The 14,606-nt window shown below is 42.6% G+C and overlaps 1 protein-coding gene and 1 pseudogene across 1 annotated transcript in view; both read left to right on the top strand.

The window, feature by feature from the left end:
* The window catches only part of LOC133513438 (latent-transforming growth factor beta-binding protein 1-like), a 118,763-nt gene that overhangs the window by 19,076 nt on the left and 85,081 nt on the right, over nt 1-14,606 (top strand). Inside the window, exon 3 of the mRNA XM_061844244.1 lies at nt 4,145-4,400. Coding sequence (XP_061700228.1) covers nt 4,145-4,400 — 256 coding nt within the window. The remainder of the gene's footprint in view (nt 1-4,144; nt 4,401-14,606) is intronic.
* Nucleotides 1,556-1,674, top strand: LOC133513863 (5S ribosomal RNA; annotated as a pseudogene).

The raw sequence follows: 14,606 nt of genomic DNA, 5'->3' as shown, positions 1-14,606 counted from the left end.
GAAGAGAGGTCCCATCTGCTTATCATCACAGGTGATCGCGTTCATGGTCATGGCAAGAGATAAAGTCAAACCATACAGATTGACATTGAAAGGCAAACTACGCCCATAACTGGTCTCAACCTCGAAGCTGTGGAGTAACTTTTACGGCAAATATCTTCTACTCGTATTTGTGCTTGAATTCCAAACTATACGTCCTCTCGCCCAAGGTCAGCTCGGCCGGGCTTCAGTAACCCCTGGCCCAAATCGGGACAAGCATTAAAGACAATTAATGGATGGATTTAGGCCTGTGGGGTACACGTTCAGTATAGATTCTACCTTGAGGCAAAATAGCAATCTCCTTTCATGCCATGTTTCTGCCAAGTAAATCCAACCCATTATTATTTTTTGTGAGCTCTACTCACGTTTAAAAACACCCCCAAGTGGTTTTACTGAAACGTTTATATTAATGTGATTACATCAAATCCTATCACCTTAACCTTGCAAATATTTTGCTTGGTAGTTGTTGTTGTTTTTGTTGTTTCACTGATGCTTTAGGCGTGGTACTGTTGCGCTAAGAACTTCCTTAAGCCTTTTCAATGAGTTCCCTTCAGTAGCTTCATTTTGTGTGCTCGTGGATTACAGAGATCTGGAAGGGAATCATCGTCTTCTCTTAAATATGAAGTGGAAATATTGTGGCAAAGCCCAGAGAAAATGCTACGTCGATATTAATATGCGTTTTATTGCTGATTTGGCTGCGTCAGCATGTTTGTTTGGCCTGTCCCAATCTGCCAACAACAGTCTTAATAGTCTTTTCAGATGACTGCATTTGGACACAAACTCCCAAAACTTGGCCACTCTGTCTCGGTAATAATTAAGACCGAAATGGCAATGTCAGGAATGTTTGCAATTTCTCCTCTTTTATTTCTGACAGATTCTGGGTTTATTACTCTCTCAAAGTAATGATCACTGCGCATATTTGCGAAATGGATGGAATGTGAGGCAATTAGTTTTAATGATGTGCAAGACAAATCTGCACGACAGCAATTACTGTGACAATGTGCTCACCAGGCCAGAGGCAAGGTCCACTGAAGACACAGACAGGCTGCAGGGCTCGGAGGCCGAAGCCCGTCAAGAGGCTTCACGTGGGGCACGTGGAACTGACCTGTCCGTGCCAGTGTCAGCGAAGGTTCTGTGACAATGTTGTTACGGGGAGAATGGACTTTCACGCATTACTGAAGACACACATAAACACGAATATGAGAATCTTTTAATCATGCTCTACATGTCGAAATGTGACATCAAATCAAAATAATGTGGAAAAGTGACATTTATATTGATTGCGTACCAATAGTTGGGTCTTTGGAGTTCCTCTCCACCCATCCAGCATGAAATAAACAACCCAAGTATGTTTTATACTAGTTCCTTATTTCCAAAAATACACTACATCTGTGAATGAGGCATTTTATACAATACTAAATTGCAACATCAGAAGGAGGAGTATTTGAGTTTGACAATGAGTGTGCTGCATACGCCACATGTGTGGTATTTATCGGACCTTGTATTCGCTTTGCAATTAGCTTCCGGCCATGCTACCCTGAGAATGCCCGATCTCGTCAGATCTCGGAAGCTAAGCGGGTTTGGCCCTGGTTGGTACTTGGATGGGAGAGCGCCTGGGAATACCAGGTGCTGTGAGCTTCTCTCCCCGGCTAAATGCAGAGAAGTTGCGTCAGGAAGGGCATCTGGCGTAAAACTGCCAAACAAATATGCATTCATCTAAGATGACACGCTGTGGTGACACCTAACGGGACAAGTCGCAAGGAAAAGAAGAAGTATTCGCTTTGCAGCTTGTGCTGGCTTTTTCAGATTCACTTTTATAGACTCTGTGTTCTACAAAGACCCATCCCTTAGGTACGGGGCTAGTCGTCTTGGTCACAATAACTATACTATAGCATCCATAGGGTGAATACAGTGAGGAGTGGCTCAGTCGCATGAGACAGGACCGCCCCATTTTGGAGTTCTAAAGTAACACTTTACCTTTGTGACTCAGAAAGATGAACACAGGCGAACCTACATATATGTGTATGTCTTTTTATCAACTTTTGTTTTAAGGTTAGGTTATAACGTATGTTAGATCCCTCTATGTAGAAGAAGGGGAACTATGAGACCGGAGAATTTCCCATTAAGTGTCTACTACGTACCCGGAGTTCCCCTCTTAGTAACGCATGCGCATTAATCACAAGGAGACTTTTCAGCACGGGCGAGCGCTCAGACCATCACACCGGCATCACTGGTGGACATGGTCAGTGATCTTCAGAATATCACAGCAATTTATGGCCTACTTCATCCACGCTTTCTTCCTGAAAAGTTTGACCACATGACAAGACAAACCAGGTCACCCAAGCTTGGTGATGTGTTGACCCTCAATGGCAGGCAGAGCCCACGACATTCCCACCATGGAAAATTCTCATCACCACGACCGAGCCGCACCACTTTCCATTTCTACGTAGGTGTGCAGTCATTAGATGCTTGAGTGAATCATGGGGCTTTTTTTAAACCACAAAACTCAGGAGAGTGTGATATTCAATCCTCTGTTTGCTAGCTTTTGTTGTCACATTACACCATGACTGTGCATAACGGGCTGGCCTTTCTATTACCATTCAGGGTGAGAAAACTGGAACACAGACTACAGTTTGTCTTTCCAGGTGTGCTGACATAGTATCCGTGATGTTTATTAGTTAAAAAAAACATTTTATGTGACCAGTAGACTTTCCCTAGTGTGAAAAAGAAATATAAAGAAGGCCCCCTGAATCAGAGAGTTATGGCTTTAACCGTAAGTAAACGGCAGTGGGCCCTTTCTCAATTCCAGGAGCCGTGCTAGTGTTTCGGCCTGCAATCTGTCAGTGTCCACGGCGTCTGTGTCAATAGCATTCCATAGCCGTGTTGACAGAGTGCTGCTCTTTGCTTTGAGGGCTGATTTACCGTTAAAAGGACAATGTCATAAATCCCCTCAAGCGTCCTCTATTAAAAAGCTATGTGTCACAAGATGGAGAGGCTGTTTACTTAAATGGCACGCAGCAGAAGTTTCAGGGCTTGAAGTATCTGTAGTGTGATGGGAGGATATGGAAGTGGGTCAGCGCACTGACACAGATCATTTTTCCATGACCACGACACGACCTCGGGACTATGTATTTGCCGACGTTCGATAAATATTATGCCGCCGTTTATGTTCGAAGTACAGTAATCCCTTTCAGATGGAGCTTTTTTAAATAAATAAAAGATGCTGTTGTACATAATATCCCTTTGTAAAATGTAAGCTATTTTTAGATTTAGTTGATTCCCTTATGCTCGATTCATATGAACTTCTGGGGTCGGTGTACATTGCAGGTTTAAGTGCCCAATTTCAATTGCGTGACTATTTTCAATTTTTGAGACTTTCTAAGCACATATTTTTTCAAGACAGCCCTATCACACATCATTCCAGTATTTACATTGACTGAACAATGGAAACCTCCTGCATCTACTCAAGCTGTGTCACTATCAGGCATGTAAAACACTTCAGTTAACAAAATAATAATGAATCAGAATATTAAACACTGCATGAATATTAATCGACAGCTTCCCTCAGGGTTTCAGCAACATGAAACGTAGCGAAAAGTTCCAGAAGTTAGGCTAATAGCCTTTGATTTTATACATTTAAAATGAGTTACAATCCCCTGAATAAAGCAGGCATTTCCATCTATCCATCCATTTTCTTTACCACTTATCTTCACGAGGGTCATGGGGAGCGCTGGAGCCTATCCTAGCTGTCAACGGGCAGGAGGCGGGGTACACCCTGAACTGGTTGCCAGCCAATCGCAGGGCACATAGAGACAAACAGCCGCACTCACAATCACACCTAGGGGCAATTTAGAGTCTCCAATTCATGTTGCATGTTTTTGGAATGTGGGAGGAAACCGGAGTACCGGGAGAAAACCCACGCAGGCACGGGGAGAACATGCAAAGTCCACACAGCCGGATCCGGGATTGAACCAGGGACCTAAGAACTGTGAAGCCAACGCTTTACCAGCTGATCCACCGTGGCGCCTGGAGACATTTCCATTACTGATAAAGTTGAGGGCAAAACTTCCTTAAATGACCCGGATCTCCATCTGTGTTCTCTTTTCAGCCGATTGCCAGCCTCCCTGCCAGAACCGCGGCTCCTGCAGCCGTCCCCATACCTGCGTGTGCCGCTCGGGTTTCCAGGGCGCCCGCTGTGAAGAGGTGGCCCCGGAGCAGGTGTACATCCGTGACAGAGGCTCTCTGAGGCGTGTTCAGCCGGGCAGCAACCCTTTCCAGAGAGACCAACCCCGGAGACGGCCCTTAGAAGGCACCAAGGTCCAGACCCCGCGACCTGCGACGACCAGGCAACCAATCCACACTGCGTAAGTGATACAGCTGTGACTCCTCACCTGTTCTTGTTGGAGTAAGAAATCCTTCATTGACATGCCAAACTAGTAGCCGGCCCAATTACGTTAGTGTCCAATTAACCACCATGAATTTTGGAGTGAGCTATTGTATGCTTACACTTGGGGTATAAGCTAGCCACTATTGATGCTACCTCTTTACAGGCTTTTACAGGCTTCATTGGTTGTAAATTGAGTGGAAAGACACGTTTGTGAACGTGAGTTCTATGGAGCCAAAGTAGCCCGTGACATTTTATCTTGTTTTTTTTTTTTCTTCACCCCTTTTACCAGATGTTAGATGTTCAAAGGTCAGTATCCAATATTTAGTTTTCTGATTTAAATGATTGTTCCAGTTTTTCTCTTTGTTTCCAGGCCATGAAAAAACATGTACAGTATGTATTTTTTTACATTACAGATTCACACCCATTTTGAGAATGTTGCAGGTGTATTTATCTGAAAAATAGAAAAATCCCCACAGCAGTTTGTTTAAAATACCTTTATGGTTATACAGGGAGGCAGGGGAAAAAAAAGATATAAACTGCCCGATTACAACATTCTTTAACATTCTTGGACAAACAGCCATGGTTTAATTACACTCCTCTTCAAGTACCCATGTTTATATGTGCAATAAATCATCCCAGATGACTCGATTCCGCCCCTAATCTTTGATATACACTAGGTAAAACAAATGTCATGACTGATAAGAATTTGCTTCTATACTTAAAGTATTGAGGTAAAGCCCTAAAATGTGGAAACATAATATAGTTTGGTTTACGAGACAGACGTATCAAACGTGCTATTTTCCATAAAAATAGACTGGGAAAACTATATTTTCTTAGTGTTTGCCATTCACAGTTTTTCCTGTCAGATTTTAGAATAACTTCAACCCGTCCAACTAGTCAGTGGCCTGATCAACATGTCTTTTTGAGTTAATTCTCCAAAGACTGCTAATCAGACAGGCCTAATAGTTTCTTGGCTTATATGTGTGACGGTTTTAGGTCCACTCCGCTTAGAAATAACCTTTTGGTCTGATTAATGGCCCAATCATGGATATAAATGTATTGTTTATTCAGAATGTTGAGCTGGCTTTGTGGGAAAATGTTAGTGTATTATTGCTTGCAGTTATCATTTGTCTTATAGTTTAAAGTTTTGGACCTTGGCCCAATCCCTATTTCCATTTTCTCAAGTTGAAACCAAAAACAATGGGACTGGTTCTTGTTGAGCACTGCTTATATGCCCTCAAGCAAGTTCAGGGACAACCTCACTACTCCGATAGAGGCTGAGTGCCTTTATTTACTCAACTGTTGACAATAGTAGACATTTATTTGAACGAGAACTAGAAGTAGCAGAAATGAAGATGTTGAGGTTCTCAGTTGGAGTGAGCAGTTTGGATAGCATTAAAAATGAGCTCATTAGAGGGACAGCCAAAGTTGGATGTTTTGGAGACAAGGTTAGAGAGAGCGGACTTAGATGGTTTGGACATGTCCAGAGGCGAGAGAGTGAGTGTAGTGGTAGAAGGGTGCTGAGGGTGGAGCTGCCAGGCAAATGAGCGAGAGGAAGACCAAAGAAAAGGTTGATGGATGTTGTGAGGGAAGACAGTGGGAGGATACATGAGATAGGATTAGATGGGAAAAGATGACGCGCTGTGGCGACCTCTAACGGGACAAGCCGAAAGGAAAAGAAGATGAAGAAGATTGTGTGTGATCTATTAGCCTTGTGCTGCAATTGGCAGCAGGTGTAAAAGTGGTAGGTTTTTTTTTCCGCAATCGATAGTTCTGATAGTTTTCCCCACAGAAAGTATGGGAGAGCACTTCAAGCCAAAGAGCGGGAGGAAGACCAAAGGTTGCTGGATCTTGTGAGGGGGGACATGAAAACTCTGGGTGTTAGTGAGGAAGATGCACGAGATAGTCTTAGATGGAAAAAGATGACACGCTGTGGCGACTCCTAATGGGACAAGCCGAAAGAAAAGAAGAAGAAGAAGTAGACATTTATTTGAAGGAGGCCTTTATATGTATGACTGATTGTTGAGGGGTGGCGCGTGACACACTGATATCTGATAATTGGTCGAGAGACTGTTGCTACTTTGTCTATTTGCTGTACAGCACTAAGACCATGCAGATTATGTCATTTATCATTTTTACCATTTATTAATTCTCCATATCGACATATATACTCTTTAGCCCTGTGATTGAATGCTCAACCAGTCGACAGGCTACGTTGCCCAAAGCCAACTGGTTCGCTCCAGCACACCTCTAACTAACTAACTAACGAGGACAAGTGCCATTGAAAATGGATGGAAAAATACTTAGTCTTTAGTTTTTTGTTTTTTTTTCACATTTCTCATTCAATAAACCAACCCGATCATGGTCTATTTGAGTCTTCCATGGGGCTTCTCGTGCTAATTGTATTTCTTTTGACTCGTTGTGTGTTTGCCAGTGTTGTATTATTCACTCATGTTTGTGGTGTCTGTGATCAATTGTGAGTTTTGGCAGATGCCTCATATTATTTTCTCGTGCATACCGGTTTCCAAAATGTTATCTTTAATTCAAAGTAAATGGAATCGCTGCTCCTAGATGATTGCACAGTTGGATTGTGTATTGCTTTTCATTCTTGACTCACGCAATATTTCTGCTTCCTGACTCACAGTTGCAGGTCAAAGAGAGTGATAGTAAAGGGAAGAAAGTGTTTCTGAGTCATGCGTGCCCTCATCATGACTGTTCACCCTAGTAATTGTGCAAAAAGCTGACTAACTACTTGTAAGAAGTGCGGTTAGGCTCCAAGATGAGACATTTCCCTCTTGCGGAATTTTAAGATTTCCCAGCATGCGGCTTAAGCTAATTATTAGATGTGGTTTTTGCGTAAAGCCCTTAATATGACAGGTGGTGAATCTGCCAACATTGTAAATCATCTGCGATTTATTTCTCTTTTCGGTCCTTCCAGGAAGCTTTGAGACAAATTGAAGTGCAAATCTCAGATCTCGCGGACTGACAGAAAATGTTATGCATTCTTCTGGCGGAGACTTGACTTGAAAGTGTTCCCCCTGGAGAAGAAGTGGAGGATGCAAGTCTTGGTTTCATATGTCTGATTGATGTTTCACTGCTCCAAAGCCAAGAAAGCACGAGCAACATGAAGTCAGAGAGTGAGAGAGTGAGACAACAGCATTGCCCAGTCTTGGTATTTAGATTAAGGAGTAGGGAGGACTGACGTTTGCTTCAGAAATATCTTTTTTTCTATCTACCGAAATGCCCAGGGAGTAAATTCCTTCCCATATGTGCAGCTACTTTCCTTCCAGTTTTGTCCTACTGGCGATGGTGTCAGGTACTAAATAAGTCTGCCGTGGATCACATTTGACTTTTTTTGACCTCACCTGTCAAGTGGCGCCAAGAACAAGCAATAGTTTGGAAAAGGAATTGGACCAAGGCACAGTGAGAGAAAACATCTAAATAAAGACATTAAAATAATAACCGCAGTGATATCAATCTCTACACGATCCAGGCTCACATCTCAGTCGCAGGATTCTTTTATTTTCACTCGTAGAGGTATCGTTGTTGGCCATCGGTGTTCATCAGTTGTAGTACAAAAACAAATTAGAGAACAGTCTGTCTATAGCTATCATTACAGTCAATTTAGTTACATTTAGGATCAGGACTTGCTAGCTAAAGGCCAAGCATAATGTCATTTATTGCTGGCATAATGATCTAAATACCGTTACAACATGTACAAATGACTTAGAACAATACCACAGTAGACTGGTGCCTGCATTCGGAGTGATGTACTGACAAACTATAGTTACAGTACAATGGAACCTTAAAAGTCAACTACAGTCTGTTCCGTCATGTTGGCCACTGTTACATTATTATGTTAAAACAATAAAACACTCCTTAAACACTCCCTTAACTGTTATGACAAAGTAGGACTGTGTAATAAAAGGTGCGTCATGACTCGGACAAGTATATAAGCACCCTTCATTCTCTAAATCTTCACTCGGTACTCCGACAGTATTTATTCATCACCCTGCCTCAGGAAGCAGAATTGGAGGTAGCAAAAATGAAGATGTTGAGGTTCTCGCTTGGAGTGAGCAGGATGGATAGGATTAGAAATGAGCTCATTAGAGGGACAGCCAAAGTTGGATGTTTTGGAGACAAGGTTAGAGAGAGCAGATTTCGATGGTTTGGACATGTCCAGAGGCCAGAAAGGGATTATATTGGTAGAAGAGTGCAGAGGATGGAGCTGCCAGGCAAAAGAACGAGAGGAAGACCAAAGAAATGGTTGATGGATCTGTTGAGGGAGGACGTGAAGACTCTGGGTGTTAGTGAGGAAGATGCACGAGATAGGCTTAGATGGAAAAAATGACACGCTGTGGCGACCCCTAATCGGGACAAGCCGGAAATGAAAGTGTCACGTTCCATCGGAACGAGAGTAGGACCCAAATGCAGGACTCGGAAGATGCAAGGTAGTTCAAGGAGAAACGTTTATTATATGCAGAGGTAGGGGATCGAGCAGGCAGTCCGGTGCAGCAGCGGTAGTTGGGACGTCGGGCGAAGAGAGCAGGTGAGCGGGCAAGCAGGAGTCGGTACACAGGAGAACAATCAAAGCAGGCAGAAGTAACGAAGGAGTCATGCTTACAAGGTTGGTCGGAGAACAGGCGAAGGTCGGTACACACAGGTTGTCGATCAGGGATACGAGTGTGCTGGAACGGGACATGAAGCTCAACGAACTGGCGGGGACCAATCGTCATCGGGGTGATATAAATACACAGACTAATCACCCCGCATGAGACGTAGGTGTGCGCCACAATCAGCGCACCCGCGCAGGCACCCGCACAGCTCGTGCTGGAGCGGCAGGATCATGACAGAAAGAAGAAGAAGATGTTTATAGATGATCATCTCGTGTTGGGATGGCTACACACTCTGTTGGGAGACATCAGAATCTGGAGTCTACTTACTTCACAAAGCTTCATTCACATTCTTCTTGTTTCTCTCGTACTTATTTCCCGTACGAGTACTTCTGTTGAGAATACACCAAATGTACGAGAATGTTTTTGGGTTGAAAAAGTTGATCAACATTTGATGCTGTTCATATGTGAGCATTTTTGGTATCAGGCAGTATTTTCTTGCAAGTTTGGAGTTTACCTGTAATCTTTTAGTCTTGTAGTTTCTTCCATCCTGGAGTTAAAAGTCTTAACACATGTTAGATTCTGGGACACAGGAACCACCTTCACCTTTTTTGACTCCGTTTTAGTGACCCTTTGAACTTTGAATACCAAATGCATCAATGGCATGAGCTTGGGGACTAAAAATGGTAAAAAAATGGAGGTAAAAATGCATAGCTGTTTCCTCACCTGAATTTTGACGACTTAGTAGTTTTCATTGTGACGGTGGGCTTTTCCGTAAATGTGCCACACAGCAGTCGTGATAAACCTGCCGATGTCAGCATTAAATCCTATAGATCACAGATGGGCGCAGTAGGAAGGTCAAGGCCAATGATGAACTCCTCCTCGCCGAGTTAGAACAGTGATAACACATAAATCGCCTTCTCTGTTGAGGCCCTCATATCGGCTCCACACCCCCTTTAGTCGATGACATCAGTCGCCTGCAGGAAACGGAGCGGGGCAGAGCAGGATGTGTTTGCAGCGTGTACATCATCCCTGCATAATTCATCTTGCTCTCATTTTCTGTTACATAATCGGACCCCAGAAGGCACCTGGCCAGTAGATGAAGCTGTAGAGATAAAGGTGTCTGACTGGTAACTGATGACGAGATGGTTAAAATGAAAATTAATTTTGTGAAGATCCTGTCCCCACTTGTAAAAATAAACAGAACAAAAAATTGGTAACATGTCGTAACTAGTTTATTTGTTCCAGCCAGAGTCAGTTGTTCCAAATGTAAATATTAGGAACATAACTTACATAGATGATCCATAAAAAAGGATTGACAGTATTTTCATTGTTCGAAAAGTTAACTTGTAACTTTTTTCTTTGCAACACAGGCTGCTGATTCAAAGGCCTTCTTTTTTCCTGCAGTGAAGTTATACTATCCTACGTTGGCTCATGAAAATGCAGTAACTGCGGTGGAGAAAGCATGTGATAAATCTGATGGGAACAGTCATCAGTACCGGGATGCACGAGTCTAGTTTTCTGAGTACATCAGCACATAAGATTGCGTGTTTGTTTATTGCTGATCAAATTTGGATTCCCCTTGACATTTTTCAGGTATGGCCCCTGGAAAAAACATCTTTCTTTTTTACCCTTGTGGTAATATTTCAAGTGTTTTTTTATAAAATAGAACCTGCCCCTGTTCATGCCTGTTGTATAGTCTAGCTGCAACAATTTATCAAACAATTCACAATTACCGGTTATCTTCTTTTCTTTTCATCTTGTCCTGTTAGGGGTTGCCACAGAGTGTCATTTTTTCCATCTAAGCCTATCTCATGCATCTTCCTCTCTAACACCCATGGTCTTCATCTCGCTCGTTTACCTGACAGCTCCATCCTCAGCATCCTCCTACCAAGATACTCACTCTCTCCGTTTCTTTACTTCCTTACCACACTCACCATTGCTCTGTGTTGTTGCCCCGAAGTATTTGAAGTCGTCCACCCTTGCTATCTCTTCTCCCTGGAACTTCACTCTTCCTCCTCTGCCCCTCTCATTCACGCACATATATTCTGTTTTTCTTTGTCTAATCTTCATTCCTCTCCTTTCCAGTGTGTACCTCCATCTTTGTAATTGTTCCTCCGCCTGTTCCCTGCTTTCACTGCATATCACAATATCATCTGCGAACATCATGGTCCAAGGGGATTGCAGTCTAACCTCATCTGTCAGCCTATCCATTACCACAGCCAACAGGAAGCTAATCCCACCTTCACCATAAATTCTTCTGTTCCGCCTAGGGCACACCTCACCACTGTTCTGCTGCTCTCATATATGTCCTGTACTATTCCAACGTATTTCTCTGCCACACCAGACTTCCGCATGCAGTACCACAGTTCCTCTCTTGGTACTCTGTCATAGGCTTCTTTAGATCCACACAATGTAGCTCCTTCTGACCTTCTCTGTATTTTCCTTTTTTTTTTTTCAGTTAGCATCCTCAAGGCAAATAATCTGTGGTACTCTTTCTAGGCATGAAACCATACTGTTGCTCACAGATACTTACTTCTGACCTGAGTCTACCCTCCACTACTCTTTCCCATAACTTCAGTGTGTGGCTCATCAACTTTATTCCTCTACAGTTGCCACACCTCTGCAAGTCCCCGTTGTTCTTAAAAATGGGAACTAGCACACTTGTCCTCCATTCTTCAGGCATCTTCTTGCCCACTAGTATTCTGTTGAATAAGTTGGTCAAAAACTCCACAGCCACCTCTCCAAATTGCTTCCATATCTCCACCGGTATATCAGCGGTAATAGATGTTCAAATTAATCGACAATTCTTTTTATAATCGATGAATTGTTTAGAAACATGGTTTAACTTAACATTTTCAAAATTCTCTGATTTCAGCCAATCAACAATAAAAATTCTTTGATTTTTGTCTTCCTTTATTAAAGAAGACTGTTTATCTTAATGCTTAATCAAAATAAGACATTTGCAAACATGTGATTTGACTTCAACATTTTTCCCTTTCTTCTGACAAATTATGGCCTAAACGAGGGTTCAGTTCCCGCTCATTAATGGGGTTGATATCTTAATGGGGTTAATACTGCCTTTTTAAAAAAAATCATAACTGCCTTGATTGTGATGGGAGTTTAACAACAGGAAACAAATAACATAAAGATAAATGACGCCCGACAGTGTGATCTCTGCATTAACTCTTACGACGCTCCTACAGTATGCATGGTGACTCAGGCCGAGCTCTTGTGTGTGGGTTGTTGACTCAAGGCTTTGCGCATAACCACAGAGCCGTTTCTCAGAGGAAACTGTGGTCATAGTGGGAGTTCTCCTTGTTAATCATGGATCACTGGTTGCTTTCACTCCCATTACAGACAGACCACAGCAGCAGCGCAGACTGGATCTGCTGTCAAAATCTCGTAGGTGACCTCGGCACCTCTATGGAAATATAATTCACGAGCAGTGCCGTTGTCACTACTCATTCTCAAACCACAACAAAAAGATGAGTGCAACTTCTCCAGTAGCTCGATGTGTAGTTAAATGCAATTAGCATTTGGAATGCTGTACAACTTTAAGTTACACCTTACATTCTGCCTACTTCATCGAAAAAGGGCAGGACCAAATTCATCCTTTCGTGTTTTGACCGGTAAATGGTATTTCCGCCAGATTTCATCGTGCTAAACAGAACACATTTCCACCTGTCCAGAGTAAATATTACTGTTCCTGTTTTGATTGAATGGGGATGAAGTTGGAGGTGGTCCGTTAGCTGGATGTAAGCTGATGCTACAAGCCCAATAATTTTCCCGTCTTTTGTATACATTATTGTGTGCATTCAAAGTTCATGATTTTTTTAGTACAAGGCAATTTTAAAAGTGATATATTTTCTCATGAGAAAATGAAAAAATGTTTCGACGAGACAGTTACGTTTTTATTAGCTTGCGTTGATCAATATATTGCCCCTGTGTTTATTTATCTTGTTTGTCAATGGGAAGTTCAAGAAGTGGTAGACAGACTAAGGAAAGCGAACAAGAGATCACGTTTGGGAACAGTCCCGTTCATTGTAATCAGACACTTAGTACACACAAGTGTCAAATCTCATTACTACTACTTTCCTTTTTTTTGTCCCTCTGTATCCTGGGGGAATTTTGGATCCGAATGAAACCTGAAAACCTTTTAGTTTCAGTAATAGGATTCTATATTGTCGCCATTAAATCGTGGTATTTGTAGGTGACATTTAAAAGACTTGGCTGAGGTCTGTTCTCAGAGTGTTCTTGTTTATGTCTACCACCAGCACAAGCTTTCGGGTCCGCTCACTATATATTGCTTGACAAGTGTAACATATGTGTTGAAGACAGCCTAAATGTACTGTAGACTGAATTTCAGTAAGCTTAACACAGCAATATTGACTTGGTCGGGCCAGGAAAAGTAGCTGTGTTTCTGTCTAAAAATACAGAGCCAAATGAGTCCCATGAGTGTTTGGCTTCCTGCTAGGCCGGGGGGAACAAAGGACCATAGAGAATTTAGCACTCAGCGTGGGACAGATACGTCTTTCACGCCCACATCCCATTCGTCTAAAGCCCTGTCTGCAATACACTCTGGGCACCAGTGTCATTTGGCCCAGTTTCGTTGGGCAAATCAAGCACATTGGTGCACGGGACTAATCGTTTCGAGTGCCTGATTCATGCTGATGGAGCTGTCGTAGTAGAGGATCTCAATATACAATGCAATATATCTCCGGTCCATGTGTGGTCACATGGGCCTGAGCCACTGTTCCAGGAACCTTTCTTTATTGCTCTCTAAATCGACGCCACGATGGTTGAATGTTACATCAGTCGCCTTCGGTACAGGAAACTCCCTTTTCCTCACTGTCAGGGGAGTCCGAAGTGTGACACTCAAGAAAATAGTCGAGTCAGCAATGGCTCTTCCTGCTGACCTGTCCTGTGGCATTTTCCTAAGTGAATGATCAGAGTAACTACAACAGACCAGCGAGGGTTGAATTACCTCTCAGCTCACAGCGTATCCAGACGTTATGATTGTAACCCCTGAACCACAGCAACCGCACCACTGTGCTTCCACCCAGAATCAGACCTCTCGGGATTTATTATGTCTTTGGCGCCCTAGGAAACAAAAAGGGAACTGTTTACCCCACTACAATTGTGTGTTATGTTCATGTCGAACTCTATTATATACTGTATACTCAGTCATCCAGGTCATGGTAATCCTCAGAAGTTGAAACGAAGGCAACTTGAACTTTTGATAGCAGTTTTGTATTTATTCCGTATGTAAAGGTGCTTTCAACAAAAACAAGAACTTTTGAAAATCTATCTTATACTAATGTCATGCTTGCACTCAAATGATACCATTATAATGAAATGCATTTAATCCCTTAATTTGTCAGTCTAGCAGGTCCAACTAATACATTTTGCTACACAGCATTTCTTTCGCAGTATCCTTTGCTGTTTTCCGTGCTTGACCAGACTCATTTATATGAGTTCAATCCCCATTGGGAAAAGGAAAAAAAAAAAAAAAAAAAAAGACTTATCCAATGCAAACCCACAGTAATTCATTTCACCCAGGATCTGGC

The sequence above is a fragment of the Syngnathoides biaculeatus genome, chromosome 15, assembly GCF_019802595.1.
Source record: "Syngnathoides biaculeatus isolate LvHL_M chromosome 15, ASM1980259v1, whole genome shotgun sequence".
In the NCBI taxonomy this organism is placed as follows: domain Eukaryota; kingdom Metazoa; phylum Chordata; class Actinopteri; order Syngnathiformes; family Syngnathidae; genus Syngnathoides; species Syngnathoides biaculeatus.
The sequence above is the reverse complement of the archived record's forward strand: the minus strand, read 5'-3'. Positions and strand labels throughout refer to the sequence as shown.